Raw genomic sequence first — 14,254 nt, 5'->3', positions numbered from 1 at the left:
ATTCTTTCGCTCTCTCCGGGGGATTTCCGGGACAGAATGTAGAAGAGGAAGGGAGCTTTCAGACGGAAGAAGCACGTTTCTCTCGGAAGCTAATCTTAAGAAATATATGAAACTTTTCGATTTGAAACTACACGACAAGCTGCACGTGTCGCTCCAACTGGAACATGTTCTCAATAGCATGCATCTTAGCACTTTGTTATTTGCGCATACACGGTGAATGTTTCCCTTTAGACTAAAAGGGTGGGAGGGGGCGTGTCATCACTTCGGTTTGAGATCCTTGTGTAGATTGTGGCCTGCAGCTTTCGCTTCGATCTGAAAGCTCAGGACGACTGTGATGATCTTGTTCATATGCACTTACAATAATTCTTGCTGGTAGAAGACAAGGATGGTTTGGTTTCTAACAGTAGCAGAAAAACAGACATTATGTTCATTTGTTTTATATTAAATATTGCAGAATTATTATTTAACATACATATACTATCACTTGAAAACACATATTCAAGAAAAGTTGTTAGAACATTTAGAATAAAAAAAGTAAAAAAAAAGATAAAGTAAAGTGCTCCCTTGTGCTTTGCACCACGCCATAAAGGCGTATAAGGGGTGTGGAGTTAGGGCTCTACACTTTATTGAGCGCGGGCGAAGTTGAGGGTCATGTGATCAGCACCATGCCCCTGGACGTCTTTACACCCCCAGAATCTCCTCCAGGTACACACTTTATACGACGCTGGATGGGAGCCAGAACCGCTTGAACAGATGGAAGAAATATCCGTTCTTCCCCGCCGGGAACGAAACCAGGTCTCCCGCATGATATACGCCAAAACGACATTTTTTAAAAAAAGAGAGAATACTCCCTCGCGGTACTATTTCGCGCCATTCACCATTTTCTCAACTTTCACACATATCTCGATTTTTCTCATTACGGACATACACAAACATTCAGCCGGGATTCGAACCCGATCCCTGGCATTTCAGCGCGCTGTGCTAACCACTCCGCCACGGATGTCGACAGGACTGAGTTACCGCGGCTCATACATTTAGAATATGAATTTTAATAAGAAATAAGCCCTCAAGGTACCTTGCAAAAAAGTGTCCTTGTCTTTCGCTCTTGCAAAATGGAGCGGAAAAAAAGAAGTGAAATTTCTCGCTCCTGTAACGTCCTAACGGAGTTTCCTAGAAGAAACATGCACAGAACCTTTTTGTAGAGAATTGTACGTAGATTATTTTCTGTTATAACCTCTTTTGCTGTAAAGTGCTTTTCAAACGAGATATTGCAAGAAACCGATTTTGGGCGCCATTTTACAAAGATGGCGGCCAAATCAGGGGTAGTACAGGTTTTTGAAAAATTAATATGACATTAAGAACCCTTTTAGAAAGATAATAAAATTTGTTCCAGCTTTCCCTGATTTTTTTTCTTATTCGGCCCCAAAATCATCCTTTGTTGACTGGCCAAATGGGCAATTTTTAAAATTGATGAATATGTCGATTTTGCCCTTTCATAAATGAATCGGTTTGGGGTGGAGAGAGGCAGCTCTCAGAAGTCTGAAGTCTGCAATATCGGGTAGTTTGAGATTTATAATCATTGATGCAAAGGCCACCAGATTTAGTCTGGACCAGTGGCGGATATTGGGTTCCAAACCTGGGAGGGGGACAAGGTGCCAAAACTTGGGGGGCAAGAACAGTTTACTTTCCCTTGATACGTAAGGTTTAACATAGTACGGGAGCAAAAGTGGCAAAAATGGGGGGGGGGGTTAACTGGAATGAAATGGAAATGTGAATTGAAAGTCAAAATCCAGAAAACGTTTGTCACGGTTTTTGATGTTATCTGTAAAAGCATGAACTGTGACGAGAGCGGGAGCCGTGTCGGAAATGAAGTCCCCCTTTTGAATATCCTGTCTCGTCTGATGTAAAGATTGCATGCTTTCACCATCCTTCATGCTTGGTGTCTTTTTTTCTTTTGCTTACACAGATAACATTACAAACGTACCGAGTCCTGAAGGCCATTCGTGTGCATTAGAGTTGGCAATTGAATGCGCCTCCCCGCCCCCTACATTACAACACTGAAGCTCTAGTCGCCACAACACAAACATTTTCTCCCTACGTGACATTTTTTTCCTCTTGGGATTCATCGCGGCGATGTGTGTGAATTATGTTCCCACTGCATGCAGCAACGTGCTCCGAGCGCCTTTATTCTCCAGCTATTAATTCGAGCTCCCGCAGCGCTTAAGACGAGAAATGGTTGGACTTACACCGGAAATCAAGGTCCTTTTTGGCAACAAAAAAATATATATACTTTCAAAAACCGACAAAGTATCAATGATAGATTGTTTGATTGTAAATCACACATACAGATTATGATTAATGAGAAACACACACACACAAAAGAAAATACAACTTGTAGACATTGGTTTACTTTTTTTAAGTCCACTTTATAGACAGGTAGACTAAACAGGATTTAGAAAAAAGATCTGAAGCAGTGTGTCTCCGGGAAGCATAGAGAGTATGTATTGTTCGAAGCATGTAATCAGTTCTCGCCACGATTGGTGGAGATAATCTAGTAGTGATTTCGTATAACATCTTGTAAACGGGATCTGCTGAAGTTTATGTATGAGCTCAATATGCCATACTCGATCAAAGGCTTTTTGCACATCCAGAAAAGAAGCCCACAACACGATGTTTTCTGTTGTTGTGGACTGCTGCGTAATCAAGGACACTTAGGAACTGTTCTGTCGTACCATTGTTTGCTCTGAAACCAAACTGATGATCTGGGATTAGGTGATTCTCGTCTATGACATATTCATAATTGTGGACAACTTAATAGCGCAATATCGTAGACACAATCCGTATTACACTGATTAACCTTGCCCTTGTACAATTATTGTAAACTATACACAAACCGTGCAATCTTGATTTCTTACCGTAGAAATTGATCAAGCCAACACAATTTGTCTTTGCATAAACCTATGCAGGAATGATGATCGTCGCTTACTCTTCATGATGTCTTCATCCATACTTCTTCTCACGAAGAATAACCACGAATATCCAGTACGAATGCGTCATAGATGTAAGCCTTGTTGTTGGGTGTGTGATTTCCTATCTATCTCGAAAACTTGCACAAGACATAAAAAATACGTAGGTTCAAATTATAACGATATAACTTTAATGCCTGGAAGCCAATCACGTACATGTAACACCTGGTTACAATGACAACTAAAAAATAACATGCTATAAATACAAACTCGTCTTGTTCTTCCTGTCATGTGTCTATCAATACTAAACAAAATAATCACAAATAACTGCCCCCTCCTAATCGTTGTCACTGCAGACTATTGTTATCATATCTTAATTTTTCATAACCAATCCTATCAAATCAAGAGGTAATATAACAAACACAACACACTTTCTGGTCTGGAATCACAAATTAAAGTGTCTTCTTAGGAAAGATCGAAGCCACGACCTCACATGTGTTTATTTTTTATTGACATTATTTTTGCCACTTTCATCTAATTAACCAATAACAATAGTTGACTGTTTTATTATAACTTACGACACTATTTAGGGGTAATCCACATTTTTCAAACTCCTGTCTCTGAGCCGGAATATTTTTGTAAGATACCAGTCCCCTCACAAATTTCATCACATCCTCACTATGCGACGTTGACTAAAGGAGCACTAAATAAACCAATTATTACTTCTTTTCGTCATAGCAGTAAAGCATTGATAAAATTTGGACATTGTTACAGAAAACCGGTTTATCTCTTTTCCCTTCTAACTTTCATGAAAATAATAAACACACACTGCTTTGACTTTTCTCGCCTTGATATTTAGATTCACTCTCTATTTAATCACTAACCGTTCATAAAAGCATAAACGCAGTACATCTAAAGTTTTGCAAAACAAATAATTATCTTACCTTAATAATATTCTTACTTTCAATTACGTAGAACACAATAAAAGCAACATCCACTTTTCACTCTTCCAACTGGACTAACATTCGCAAAGCTTCGACGCGTGTATGGTGATGACACCGTTCGAAATAAGGGCATTCGTCTTCCTCTCTTCCTCTGGCCTACATTAGATGCAACATTCGCTAGGAGACACTACGCTCGCTGGATTTCCACTGAACCAGATTTTTCAACTCAACTTCACAGTTTGTAAAGCTAAAGAATCATAATGTGGAATAGAGTTTCCTTCTTTAATCAGTTAAATATTAAACCAAGCTTTGCATACAAATTACTTACCCGTTATTTCATGAATCATTATGTAATGTATGAATGTGGGTAGAGAGGTTCACAGCCAGAAACAAAAAGACAGAGAGAAGCAAAAAATAGAGAAATGGCCATAGAGAAAGGAAGAGAGGATGAGAAAGCGGATAGAGTGACAGAGATATAGAGAGAGGAAGTAGGAAGGAGGCAGCGAGAGAGGGGAAGAAGAGAATAATAGAATAGAGGAAGAGAAAAAAGGTGAAAGAGAGAGAAAGAAAGATGTCAGGAAAGAGGGAAAGAGGCAGTGAGAGAGGGGGAAGAAAGTGATTGAAAGAGTAAAATAGAATAGAGAAGAGAGGAGAGACAAAGAGATGGAAAAGACAGAGCTCACGGCTTCTTCGGCACCAAGATAAATACATACAATATGATGTATTTATAAAAGTACGTAGGAGTATAAGAGAAACTAAACGAAGAATTCCTTAGCCTTTAACAGGTTATCCCAAACGTACCCTCCACCAGCACTTGGAGGGCCCACACACCCACTCCCGGTACAGGTAAAAGTAATTTCAATAGATTAATTTACAAACGACAGGACAACAAACTCAGACTTTGAAAGGCAATAATAAAATGGATACTTCGTCCCCACACTTGGAGGAGGCCCACAATAAAAAAAAAATGCTCGTAACAGGCTACGACTAGGACCCATCTCGTAGGAAGCTGTACCACGATACAGGCTACGGGTACGAGTTGAAGTATCTTATAGAATGCCTCGATTCGCTTGAATTTGGTAAGTTGGGCGAGTCAAATCACCATCGCGCTGGCGAAACAGGTCTCGAACTGAAGTCCAAGAGCAAGGACCGCGTAGTCAAATTTGAGGCGTCGCCCAGAAGACCTATTTACCCTCTACTATTGGGTTCCAAAACTAGGGGCGGCAAGGACAGCCTGATTTCCCTTGGTAGATAAGGTTTAGCATAGTAAAATACAGGGGACACAAGTAGCAAAAAGTGGAGGGGGAAAGTGCCCCTTCGCCCCCCCCTAATCGCCGCCACTGTAAGCACCTATTTGTTGTGATTTCTACGGAGATCGAAGCAAACAATACCGAAAAAAGATTTGCTTACAGTTAACGTGTTTTGTTATCATTTCGCAAGCAGAGCCCGTTACATTTAGTTTTAGTAGTTTTACAGAAATAAAATTTTGACTCGAACTTATGCATTCGGAGAGTTTTCTACGTCAAGGAAAAGAATAGAATTCGGCATCCTCTGCACTGATCTCAGCGAACTTTTGTTTCTCTCGAAATTGTAATTGGACGGCACGAAGGGTTGGCAAGCACCCACCCAAAAATTCCTCTGCCCACCCGATTGCCCACCTGAACAGATTCAAGAAGTATTAATGAATGTTTGGGAAAATACGAATACTTCAATATAAATATATTCTTATCTTGAATCGGTGCATATTTTTCTTATGAATATTGTCGATACTAGAAAGGCTCACACATGATTAAATTGATGAATGGACGCTCACAAACATCCATGCCGAAGCGGGGATTCAAACCCGGGATCCCTGGTATCGTAGCGTGATGTGCTAACCACTCTGCCACGGGGCCGGCACATAAGACTAGTGATCGACTTAACACTTCTGTGGCTAGAAGTATTGCAATATCTACAGCCAAAGTGTACTTTCTACGAGGTGGGAGTACAAAATCATGATATGATAAATAATATATATAAAAACGAACATATGAATAAATATAAACATCTTCGATTTACTTCCAGTAGTATGCAAAATAACTTCGATTCATAACTAAGCTTCTTAACGTTTCGGGTAATGGACGATTTATTTCTCTAGTGTGGTAATTGTCAGTAATTGAAACTGTATCCAAGAGTTTCAAAGCGCAAAGAACAAGAGAAACGCCATTTCTATGTAGGTAAGATATGAACAAGAGAGGAATTGCTACATGGCTACCATGATCAATTTTTGTTTTTTTTCCCTAAATTACTTCCTACAATTTACTTAAACGCATTATTTGTTTCTTCAATCTCTATGCATATTTATATCTTACCATATCTAGCATCTCGATGTTCATTTTGCACAAATCCCTTTATTTTCACTATTTTTAGTTTTATCTTGTGTGACAATTACGTTATTATGTCAGGAAAGTTTAATGTACAATGAACAAAATTTCTTTAAAACTTCCCTAACAAGACATTAATTAAATACAAAGAAATATATGCACGCATTAATTTGGAACATCTCTGTGAGCCAAGAAAAAGGATCATTCATTAACCCTCAACGAAGAAGCAGTGTTCTTTTCTGTTAAAAACACATAATATTGTTAAAACTATTCAAGATAATTCGTTTGAATTATGGAGAAATAAATATTTATTCACTATTGTTGGTGTTTACCATACTTTGTCATCATCCTTGAATATCCTATGATGTACGGAACATACAACATTGTATCGCAAGAGAAAACAAGTTAATTCGTTTTGAAAAGTAGGTAAACAGGAGCAAAGAAAGGCGCATAGTTGAAACTTGCGTAACTGTAAATGTCGAATTTTGGCATAACTTGTTTTGCGAATTTAAAACGATAAAATTACATTTTGTGCAGTTTTGCTCTAAAGTTCCTTCCCTCCATGAAGCACGAGGCCTTGCCCCTCTCCTGGGGACGGCGCTAGTTTCACACACAGAAATACTTCTTTAGCTTTCGGTGTTTCTTCCATTTGTAAAGAATTTGATCCATATTTTTCATAATTGTCGCCTGAATTAAACAATATACTCTAATCTGCCACCCATATGTCAGCGTTTCTTCCACGTAGTACACCCTGGACTGCATTTAGCAAACTAACGAGACTACGGCGTCTGGACTCACAGCCAATACAATCCTCTGTGGAGCTTGTTTTGTGATCTGCCCATGTGTGTTTGTGATTGTCCCACTTCATCATCACCTTCGTGATTAGCCAAAAGTGAAAAAAGGGAAGTTAAATAAATCAAATCCATTAATCTGATATGCTTCGTCCACTTAATAAAGTATGGGCTATTATAAATTATTTCTTAATTTAAAGGGATAAAATAAAATATCCCCTGTACAAAGCGAAGTACACAGTGAGCAATTGAAGGGCATCAGGGAAGGGACACTTAAATGAGAGAAATAGAAATAGGGAGATTTTATCAAGATTAACGTGGGAAAGGTAGCCAAGCGGCTTTAGAGCAGGTGACGAGTTGACGACATCAAGCCCTTTCGCTACTTTTTTCTAAATTTGAGTGAATCGAGAAATCCTTAATCAAGATTTGGCTAACGATTTATCGGTGTGTGTGTGTGTGTAGGCGAGAGAGAGGGGAGGGGGGTAATACATCAGAGGAAAATGGTGAAAAGGAGGTAGTAAATAAGACGCACAACAGCAAAGAGAAAAGGCGAGAGAAACACAAAGGAATCCGGGAGAGGGTGAGAGGATATGTGTTTGTGTAGGGTTAACAGACGTCTGTTTTCTTTTCGGACAAGTCCTACATTTTAGCCTTACGCCTGGCTCCTGGAGAATTTTGAAAAATATCATAAATGTCCTACATTTTGAATGTCACATAGTTTGAATTTGGAAAATACTTTTTCAGGTGAACAAAAAGAAATCATGCAAGTTGCAAGTTCATGAAGTGCACTCCCAAACTCAATAGTGAAATTTATTTTGATTCGTTCATTGCCCAAAATTAAAATAAAACTTTGTACTGCTAGAGGACAAACGGAAAACCGGACGGAATTAAAGAACAAAGTTTTGGGACCACATTTTGATGATATCACTCTTCGGTGGGGTTTTTACTAATGGAACAAGATGTTTCCCATTCTTATTCAATATTTTGATTGTAAAGCAGGGATATAGAGGACAAAGTTATTGAACTAGAAACTACCCCAGCTAAAACTTCTTGAACCATTTCAAGTTACGGTAATTGCCAGTGTTTGGAAGTAACTAGTTACAAGTAACAGTTACTTTTTTTTTGAGAAAATGTAACTGTAACTAGTTACTTTCAAAACTGAGTACCTGAAACTGTAACTGAGTAGTTTCTTTACGATAGAAGTAACGTTTTAACAGTTACTTTTATAGTTACTTTGCGACACTTTTGTTGCTATGCAAGTGTCATAAATTATTGGTGATTTAGGAATCAAGTAAGCCGGAGCGATATAAAAACCCATTCTTTGAGACGTTAATTCTTGCAAACAATAGATGAAGAGGAAAAGAGAAAGTTGTGCTAAATTTGTCCCCTAGCGGTGGTCAGTCAGTAGGCTCCATTTAGGTGCCAGAAATTTCAAGGTTTATCGTATGTTTCATCTCTCGTTTGGTAGACCTGAATTCCAAAGCGATATACACAGCTCGGAAGAGAGGTGGATTTCTCAGAAGCGGGACGGTAAGCCTCTAGGAGGAGGAGCCTTCCTATTGCTGACAGTTTGCAATTGTCAGTTGCGTGCTGTGAAGTGTCTTTTGTTTCTGTAGTATGTTCCTCTGAGGTGTTCCTCTGTGACCTTATAACATCCTCCGTCTGTAAGCAGCATCCGATTAGTTTTTTCTTTGCTATAATATCGGATAAAGCTGGAGAGGGAAGAACCTACTGCAATATTTCAGTGTTTTTACGAAATAATTCAACGATACAGGTAGTATGGACGAAACTGAAGAAGACGAGACGTAGCAAATGCGCATGTGAATGGAAAATAATGTAATTCGCGACCTTAAAGTAAAAAGGTTCTATCTGCCAAGTGGTGATATTCTCAGGAGAGATAGTTAAAGATTTGACTATGTGCACAGGAAAAAATAATTATTCCAAGACGTTGTGCTTCTGGCATTGTATAGTGATCACTCGCTCTCTAATATATACAGGAAAATTAGTGAAAATATATTACTAATGTTTAGGTATTGCAACGACGAATTTGCGGTTAGAACCTTTTTAATCCAAAAGTAACGTTTCAGATGAGAGTAAAAATGTTATCCCTTAAATATTCAAACTTTTTGCAAAAAAAGAAAGGTGAGAAATTCTAGTTATTCTATATTATGCATGAACTATGTACATGTTAAAGTAAATAATATATAAAAGGTGCTCCAGAGTACAAAATAATACTAATTGTTTCATCCAATACTATATACCAATTATATAAGAGTGTGAAGATTGGATTTTGAAATAATGTTTAATAGAAAGTATTGCAGTTGAAAAAGTAACCATGTTGTAAATAGTGTTGCAGTTTATAATCCCAGTGGAAACACAAAACGTTCATTTTAACATAACATGCTACTGCATATCCTTTTGATAAGAAAATGAAAAGTATTTGTACTCATTGGGAGTAGATATCGCTTATTGACAACAGGACTGTAACCAAATGAAAAAAAAGTATCTTATATGTTTCTCTAAGTAACGTTGGTTCACAGCCGGCATACACTTCATCATATAAGTGAGATCTGACAATTTATCTTTACTTAATTGCTTCCTCTGTACGTTGGAGGTTCCAATAGATGGATACATAGGAGATGAACGTTGTGCCAGTTGGGCATCAGTTAGCCCAACTGCTGCAATACAACAATACGCTATGCACTGAACACAAAGACCGGAAACAAAGCAGATAGAACTTTTTTACCCCAACTTAAAACCTCATTCGCAGATAGTACTTTTTACCCCGTTGATTTCTTCGAAACTAATATCCTTCGAAGCACGATCTTTACGGAGTACATAGAATGTAATCCAAAGATCTGCTTAAGGTCACAAACTCATTTTCGCACAAAAGTGCAGATAGAACCTTTTTACTTTAAGGTCGCGAATTGTCTCCACGTGTTTTCATTTATCTCAGTTCCTGATAATTTAAAAATGGATGTAAAATTATTTCCGGTTAGAATTCGCTTATTTATGATTATTCAGCATTTCTGGACATTTTAAAGAAAGAGATATAGTTTGGTAAGTGCTATTCGTTTAAGATTTAGATGAGAACCCATTTTCTTGAAATAACAGATACGACATATCTCACCATTATTATTGATACAACAGTGAATTACAACACTCAAGTGGAAAACGAAAGAATCAGGAAGACCCTAACGATCAGTCTCGCTTGTTTAAGTAATCGTCTCAGAGAGAACTGAAAGGTAAGTTTAAAATGCCATTTTCACCTTCATGGATAACGCACAATTATAGGCTACTACATTTTAATTTTTATTATTTTCTGGTTCATAAATACTTGAAATTTTACTACAAATTTATGTCTCTCTGACACGCCCTTTATGCGAGACAGACCTCCCTTCTTAGAATATATCCTCTTTCTCTCTATCTATACAGTTTCTAGAATCCCCCCCTCCAATGGACGTTCCTAAAGAACAACAATGATAATAAATACAAATGTTTAAGTTGCAGTAGCTCAGGTCAACCTCCGTGGCGAAGTGGTTAGCACAACGCACTATATGTCAGGGGTCCCGGATTCTAGTTCGTTTCGGACGTGGATGTTTGTGTTTGTTCCAATGAAAATACAGAAAACAGAAAATTGACATACGTGAAAATTGGAAAATGTGAATAACGGGGATACTACCGCATAGGCGTATTCCTTTAAAAAAAAAAAAGTAGTTTGGTTGCCTGACTACCATGGGAGAGACCCCAGGTTCGATCCTTGGTGGGGTAGAGCCAATAATTTTTCCACCTGTTGAAGCGGCTTCAGCGCCCACCCAGCGTCCTATAAAGTGGGTATCTGGTGGAAACTCTGGAGGGTAAAGGATGCCAGGGACGTGGTGTTGATCACATGACCCCCACCTTCGGCCATGATCAAGAAAGTGTGGGGCTCTAACTCCACACCCCATATACGCCTTCATGGCGTCGCGCAAAGCACAGGAGCGCACTTTATTTTGTAATAAATATAAATATACGAAGACTTATATTATGGACCAGTAACATAAGTAAAATACATGTTAGTCTTCACAAAATATTTTATTGCAATTAATGATCGATTTGTGTAATTTGGTTGCAAGAAACTTTTCAGCAGAAAGTAACTGTAAAAGTAACTTACAGTTACTTTTGAAGTACATTTAACTTTACTGAGTTACTTTTTAATATGAGTAACTGTAACTGTAACTGTAACTTTTTTTAAGCAAGTTACTGTAACTGTAACTAGTTACCTTTTCAAAAGGAACTTTCCGAACACTGGTAATTGCCGAGTCATAATGCAAATGTTGAGATAGTATTTTCCTTAACATCAGCACAACGGACTCACGAGAGAAATATTTATTTCATAAAGTCTGTAAAACGTTAAGTATTGGGTTCAATATATTTTCAAATAGCTTGACTGTTCACTTTCTCAAAAATATATTTTAACTAAACCTCAAATTTTGAGAAAAATTGGCTCCTCTGAGAAGCACCAGTTAACACATGTAGTAAGAGGTGTACTGTATTGTTTGGGAATTTTGCACTTAAGAATTCCTTAAGAATATTTTTTAAAATGAAAAGTGTCAATTTCAAATTAATTTCTAACTTGTTCTGGAAATGTGTTATTAATTGCCAATATATTGTGTCCTACATTTTGACTTAAAAGTCCTACATTTTGGAATATCATGTCCTACTTTTCTCTTGTAACGATCTCGTAACCCAATGTTTGTGAGAGACAAACTTTATATCTGCCCACCCTAATTTATCCATATTTAGCTCCTTCCCGCCCGGTCAAAATTTTCGAGCGCCGCCCCTGATTTTAGCAAAAGAAAAACTGGATGTGTGACTGCTACAGAATACGCTCGTATTGCGAGCGAAGCAGCAAAATAATTTTTAATAAATCTATAGTTATACACACCGACAGCAATTGTGCCTGTGTGTGTGTGTGTATATGTGATTCTATCCAAATATCAAAAACTCATAGAAAACACTGCGGGGTCTTAATGGTCTTAATCGTCGGGGCCTCCTCACAATGTGGTCGTCGGCAGGAAGTGGGGGGTAGGTGTATAAAATTAACATCAGAAGGATTGTGTACAATAACCACGAACAAAATTTTGTGTAGCTGTAAAAGAGAACGAACGTGGTTGATGGAAGCTTGTAATTTCGCTAGTTTCTTTCCTTCCTTCTCTAAAAGTATGATTTCTCTTCGTGTTGGTTTATTTTTCACTTTCGTAATATTCTTCATTAGGTACAATATTAATCTTTTAAAAATTGATTTACCTGCACGAACCAAGTAGGTGAGTAGACACAATTGCAATTAACCTGCTTCTTTCACTCACTATGATTCTAAAAAGTGGTTCACCAATACAATAACTTTTCCACTCACTCTCACTCTCTCTCACCTGTAATCAATTCCCATTACACTTACCTGGCTGTTTATCGAGTGTTTGCCCAACACGCTTCAGTATTAGCTCTACCAGCACCATGAAGCGATGCGTGTACTGACATGTCTCCTCCGAGAGTAATTGTCGCTGTAGAATGTGCAAAGCAAGGTCACTCACTCACTTACCTCATGGCCCTCTCCTCTCACTCCTCTATGCACACGCAATCCAGTAGTTAGTGGCGTAACAGGTGGAAATAAGTCATCGAAACATTCGGGCAAGGTCTTCACAACCAAATAATAATAAGGCAAGTTAATTTTGGTTTGAAATATCGAAAAACAGCATGTATAATAACTATAACTTAACTTTCTAACCCAAGATTTCAAACGTATGCCGCTTTGCAAGGTGCAAATTAATGGTAATTTCCCCCACTAGACTCCGAGTGACCCTGTGAAGTTGAATTTCATTCCTCACCTTTAACAAAATTGACACATTTAACACAAATTAAATTGGAATTAATTTTTTAACTTGTTAATGATACAAGCATCATATCATGTTTAGAAACGTTATCAACTCAATCCTGGCAACACGTCTGATTACAAGAAGATCCAAACTGGATGCCCGGGGCAGTCACAAAGCACGATGATTCGGTTCCCATCTTAAATTGTAGGTCCAGTCTGGATTAACTTACCTGTGTGTAAAATGGATTTAGAAACCCATATCAAAAAAGTCTGATTCCCGTGAAACTCACAATATGTTCCTGTTCACTATCAAGAAACTTTTCATTTTAAACGTAGAATTAGACATACAATTAATTGAGTGGAACAGGTTCATAGATCGAGAAATTGTACACCGTCGAAATTCTTCTCCATATTAGATGCTTGTATAAAGAATGCTGTAACATTAGATGACAATTTGCCAAAATAAAAAAAAAATGAGAGCAACAAACAGTTGAACAGTTTGTCGCACTAAATACAGTAGGAATTATACTCCTTTTATCTCCAACACATCCGTTATGGTGAGACACAGTACGATCAAGAACTGTTGTATGTCACTTTTCACTACAGACACCTAACGAACCATGTGAGTGGTAGGAATACCTCATCTAGTGAAATATTTCCTAATGCTTTTGACTACCTGTTCGTTCAGTACATGAGATCCTAGAAGTTACATGTGATTAATGGCTGGATTCGGAGAGAATCGTTTCCTAGAATGCTGACTTTGGAACAGAAGGTATCAAAGAAAATATTCGGAGTTGTGAGATTGGCGCCATACTAATCTGTGGTTTGTGTCCGCCAGAGGTAATGTGCAGCATTTGATAGTTCCTGAAATAACTACTTCATGAACGAGAGGAAAAGTACTGAGATTATTCATGAAAGCATTCAGTTCCAGAGCTAATGCGTGTCTGTTCAGACAATGCATAAGAGCAGCAAACCTTACTTTCTGAAGAGGAACACGGGCAGAAGAAAAGTTTGTTTAACTTACGACACCTTTTTAGCCACTTGTGCATTTGTGTTTCCCGTAATTTGTGACGTGTTGCTTAAGCTTGGAGAGTGGAACACTTGTGGTAACTTAAGGAAATTGAAGCAACAGGTGCAAAAATCAATTCATTGGCAGATAACTGATTAGAACAGCCCTTCCAAAATACACTGTAGGTAGAAATCTTGAAAGTCACACAGAATTTCCAGTTCAGATGTAGCACCGCATTTACGTCAAAATAAAGACAACACAAGAACTACACGTCTAAATACAAGCATCTTGTGTAATACTCAGCGCTTGAAGTGGAAAACATTAACTGCA

The 14,254-nt window shown here is 38.0% G+C and overlaps 1 protein-coding gene across 4 annotated transcripts in view; it reads right to left on the bottom strand.

The window, feature by feature from the left end:
• LOC145999699 (uncharacterized) overlaps positions 1-12,582 on the bottom strand; it is an 80,644-nt gene extending 68,062 nt beyond the window's left edge. For 3 of the 4 annotated variants that reach the window (XM_083136944.1, XM_083136946.1, XM_083136949.1), the window contains exon 1: positions 12,502-12,582. Coding sequence is in view for 1 of the 4 variants with exons in the window: in XM_083136949.1 (XP_082993075.1) it covers positions 12,502-12,559 (58 nt within the window). In the remaining 3 variants the exon portion in view is untranslated. Of the gene's footprint in view, positions 1-3,910; positions 3,934-12,501 lie in introns of those variants that run through there. The other variant, XM_083136945.1, reaches the window with a different exon arrangement.
• Positions 12,583-14,254: the final 1,672 nt, after the last annotated feature.

Source organism: Lepisma saccharinum, chromosome 15, assembly GCF_977018435.1.
Source record: "Lepisma saccharinum chromosome 15, izLepSacc3.1, whole genome shotgun sequence".
Taxonomy (NCBI): domain Eukaryota; kingdom Metazoa; phylum Arthropoda; class Insecta; order Zygentoma; family Lepismatidae; genus Lepisma; species Lepisma saccharinum.
The sequence above is the reverse complement of the archived record's forward strand: the minus strand, read 5'-3'. Positions and strand labels throughout refer to the sequence as shown.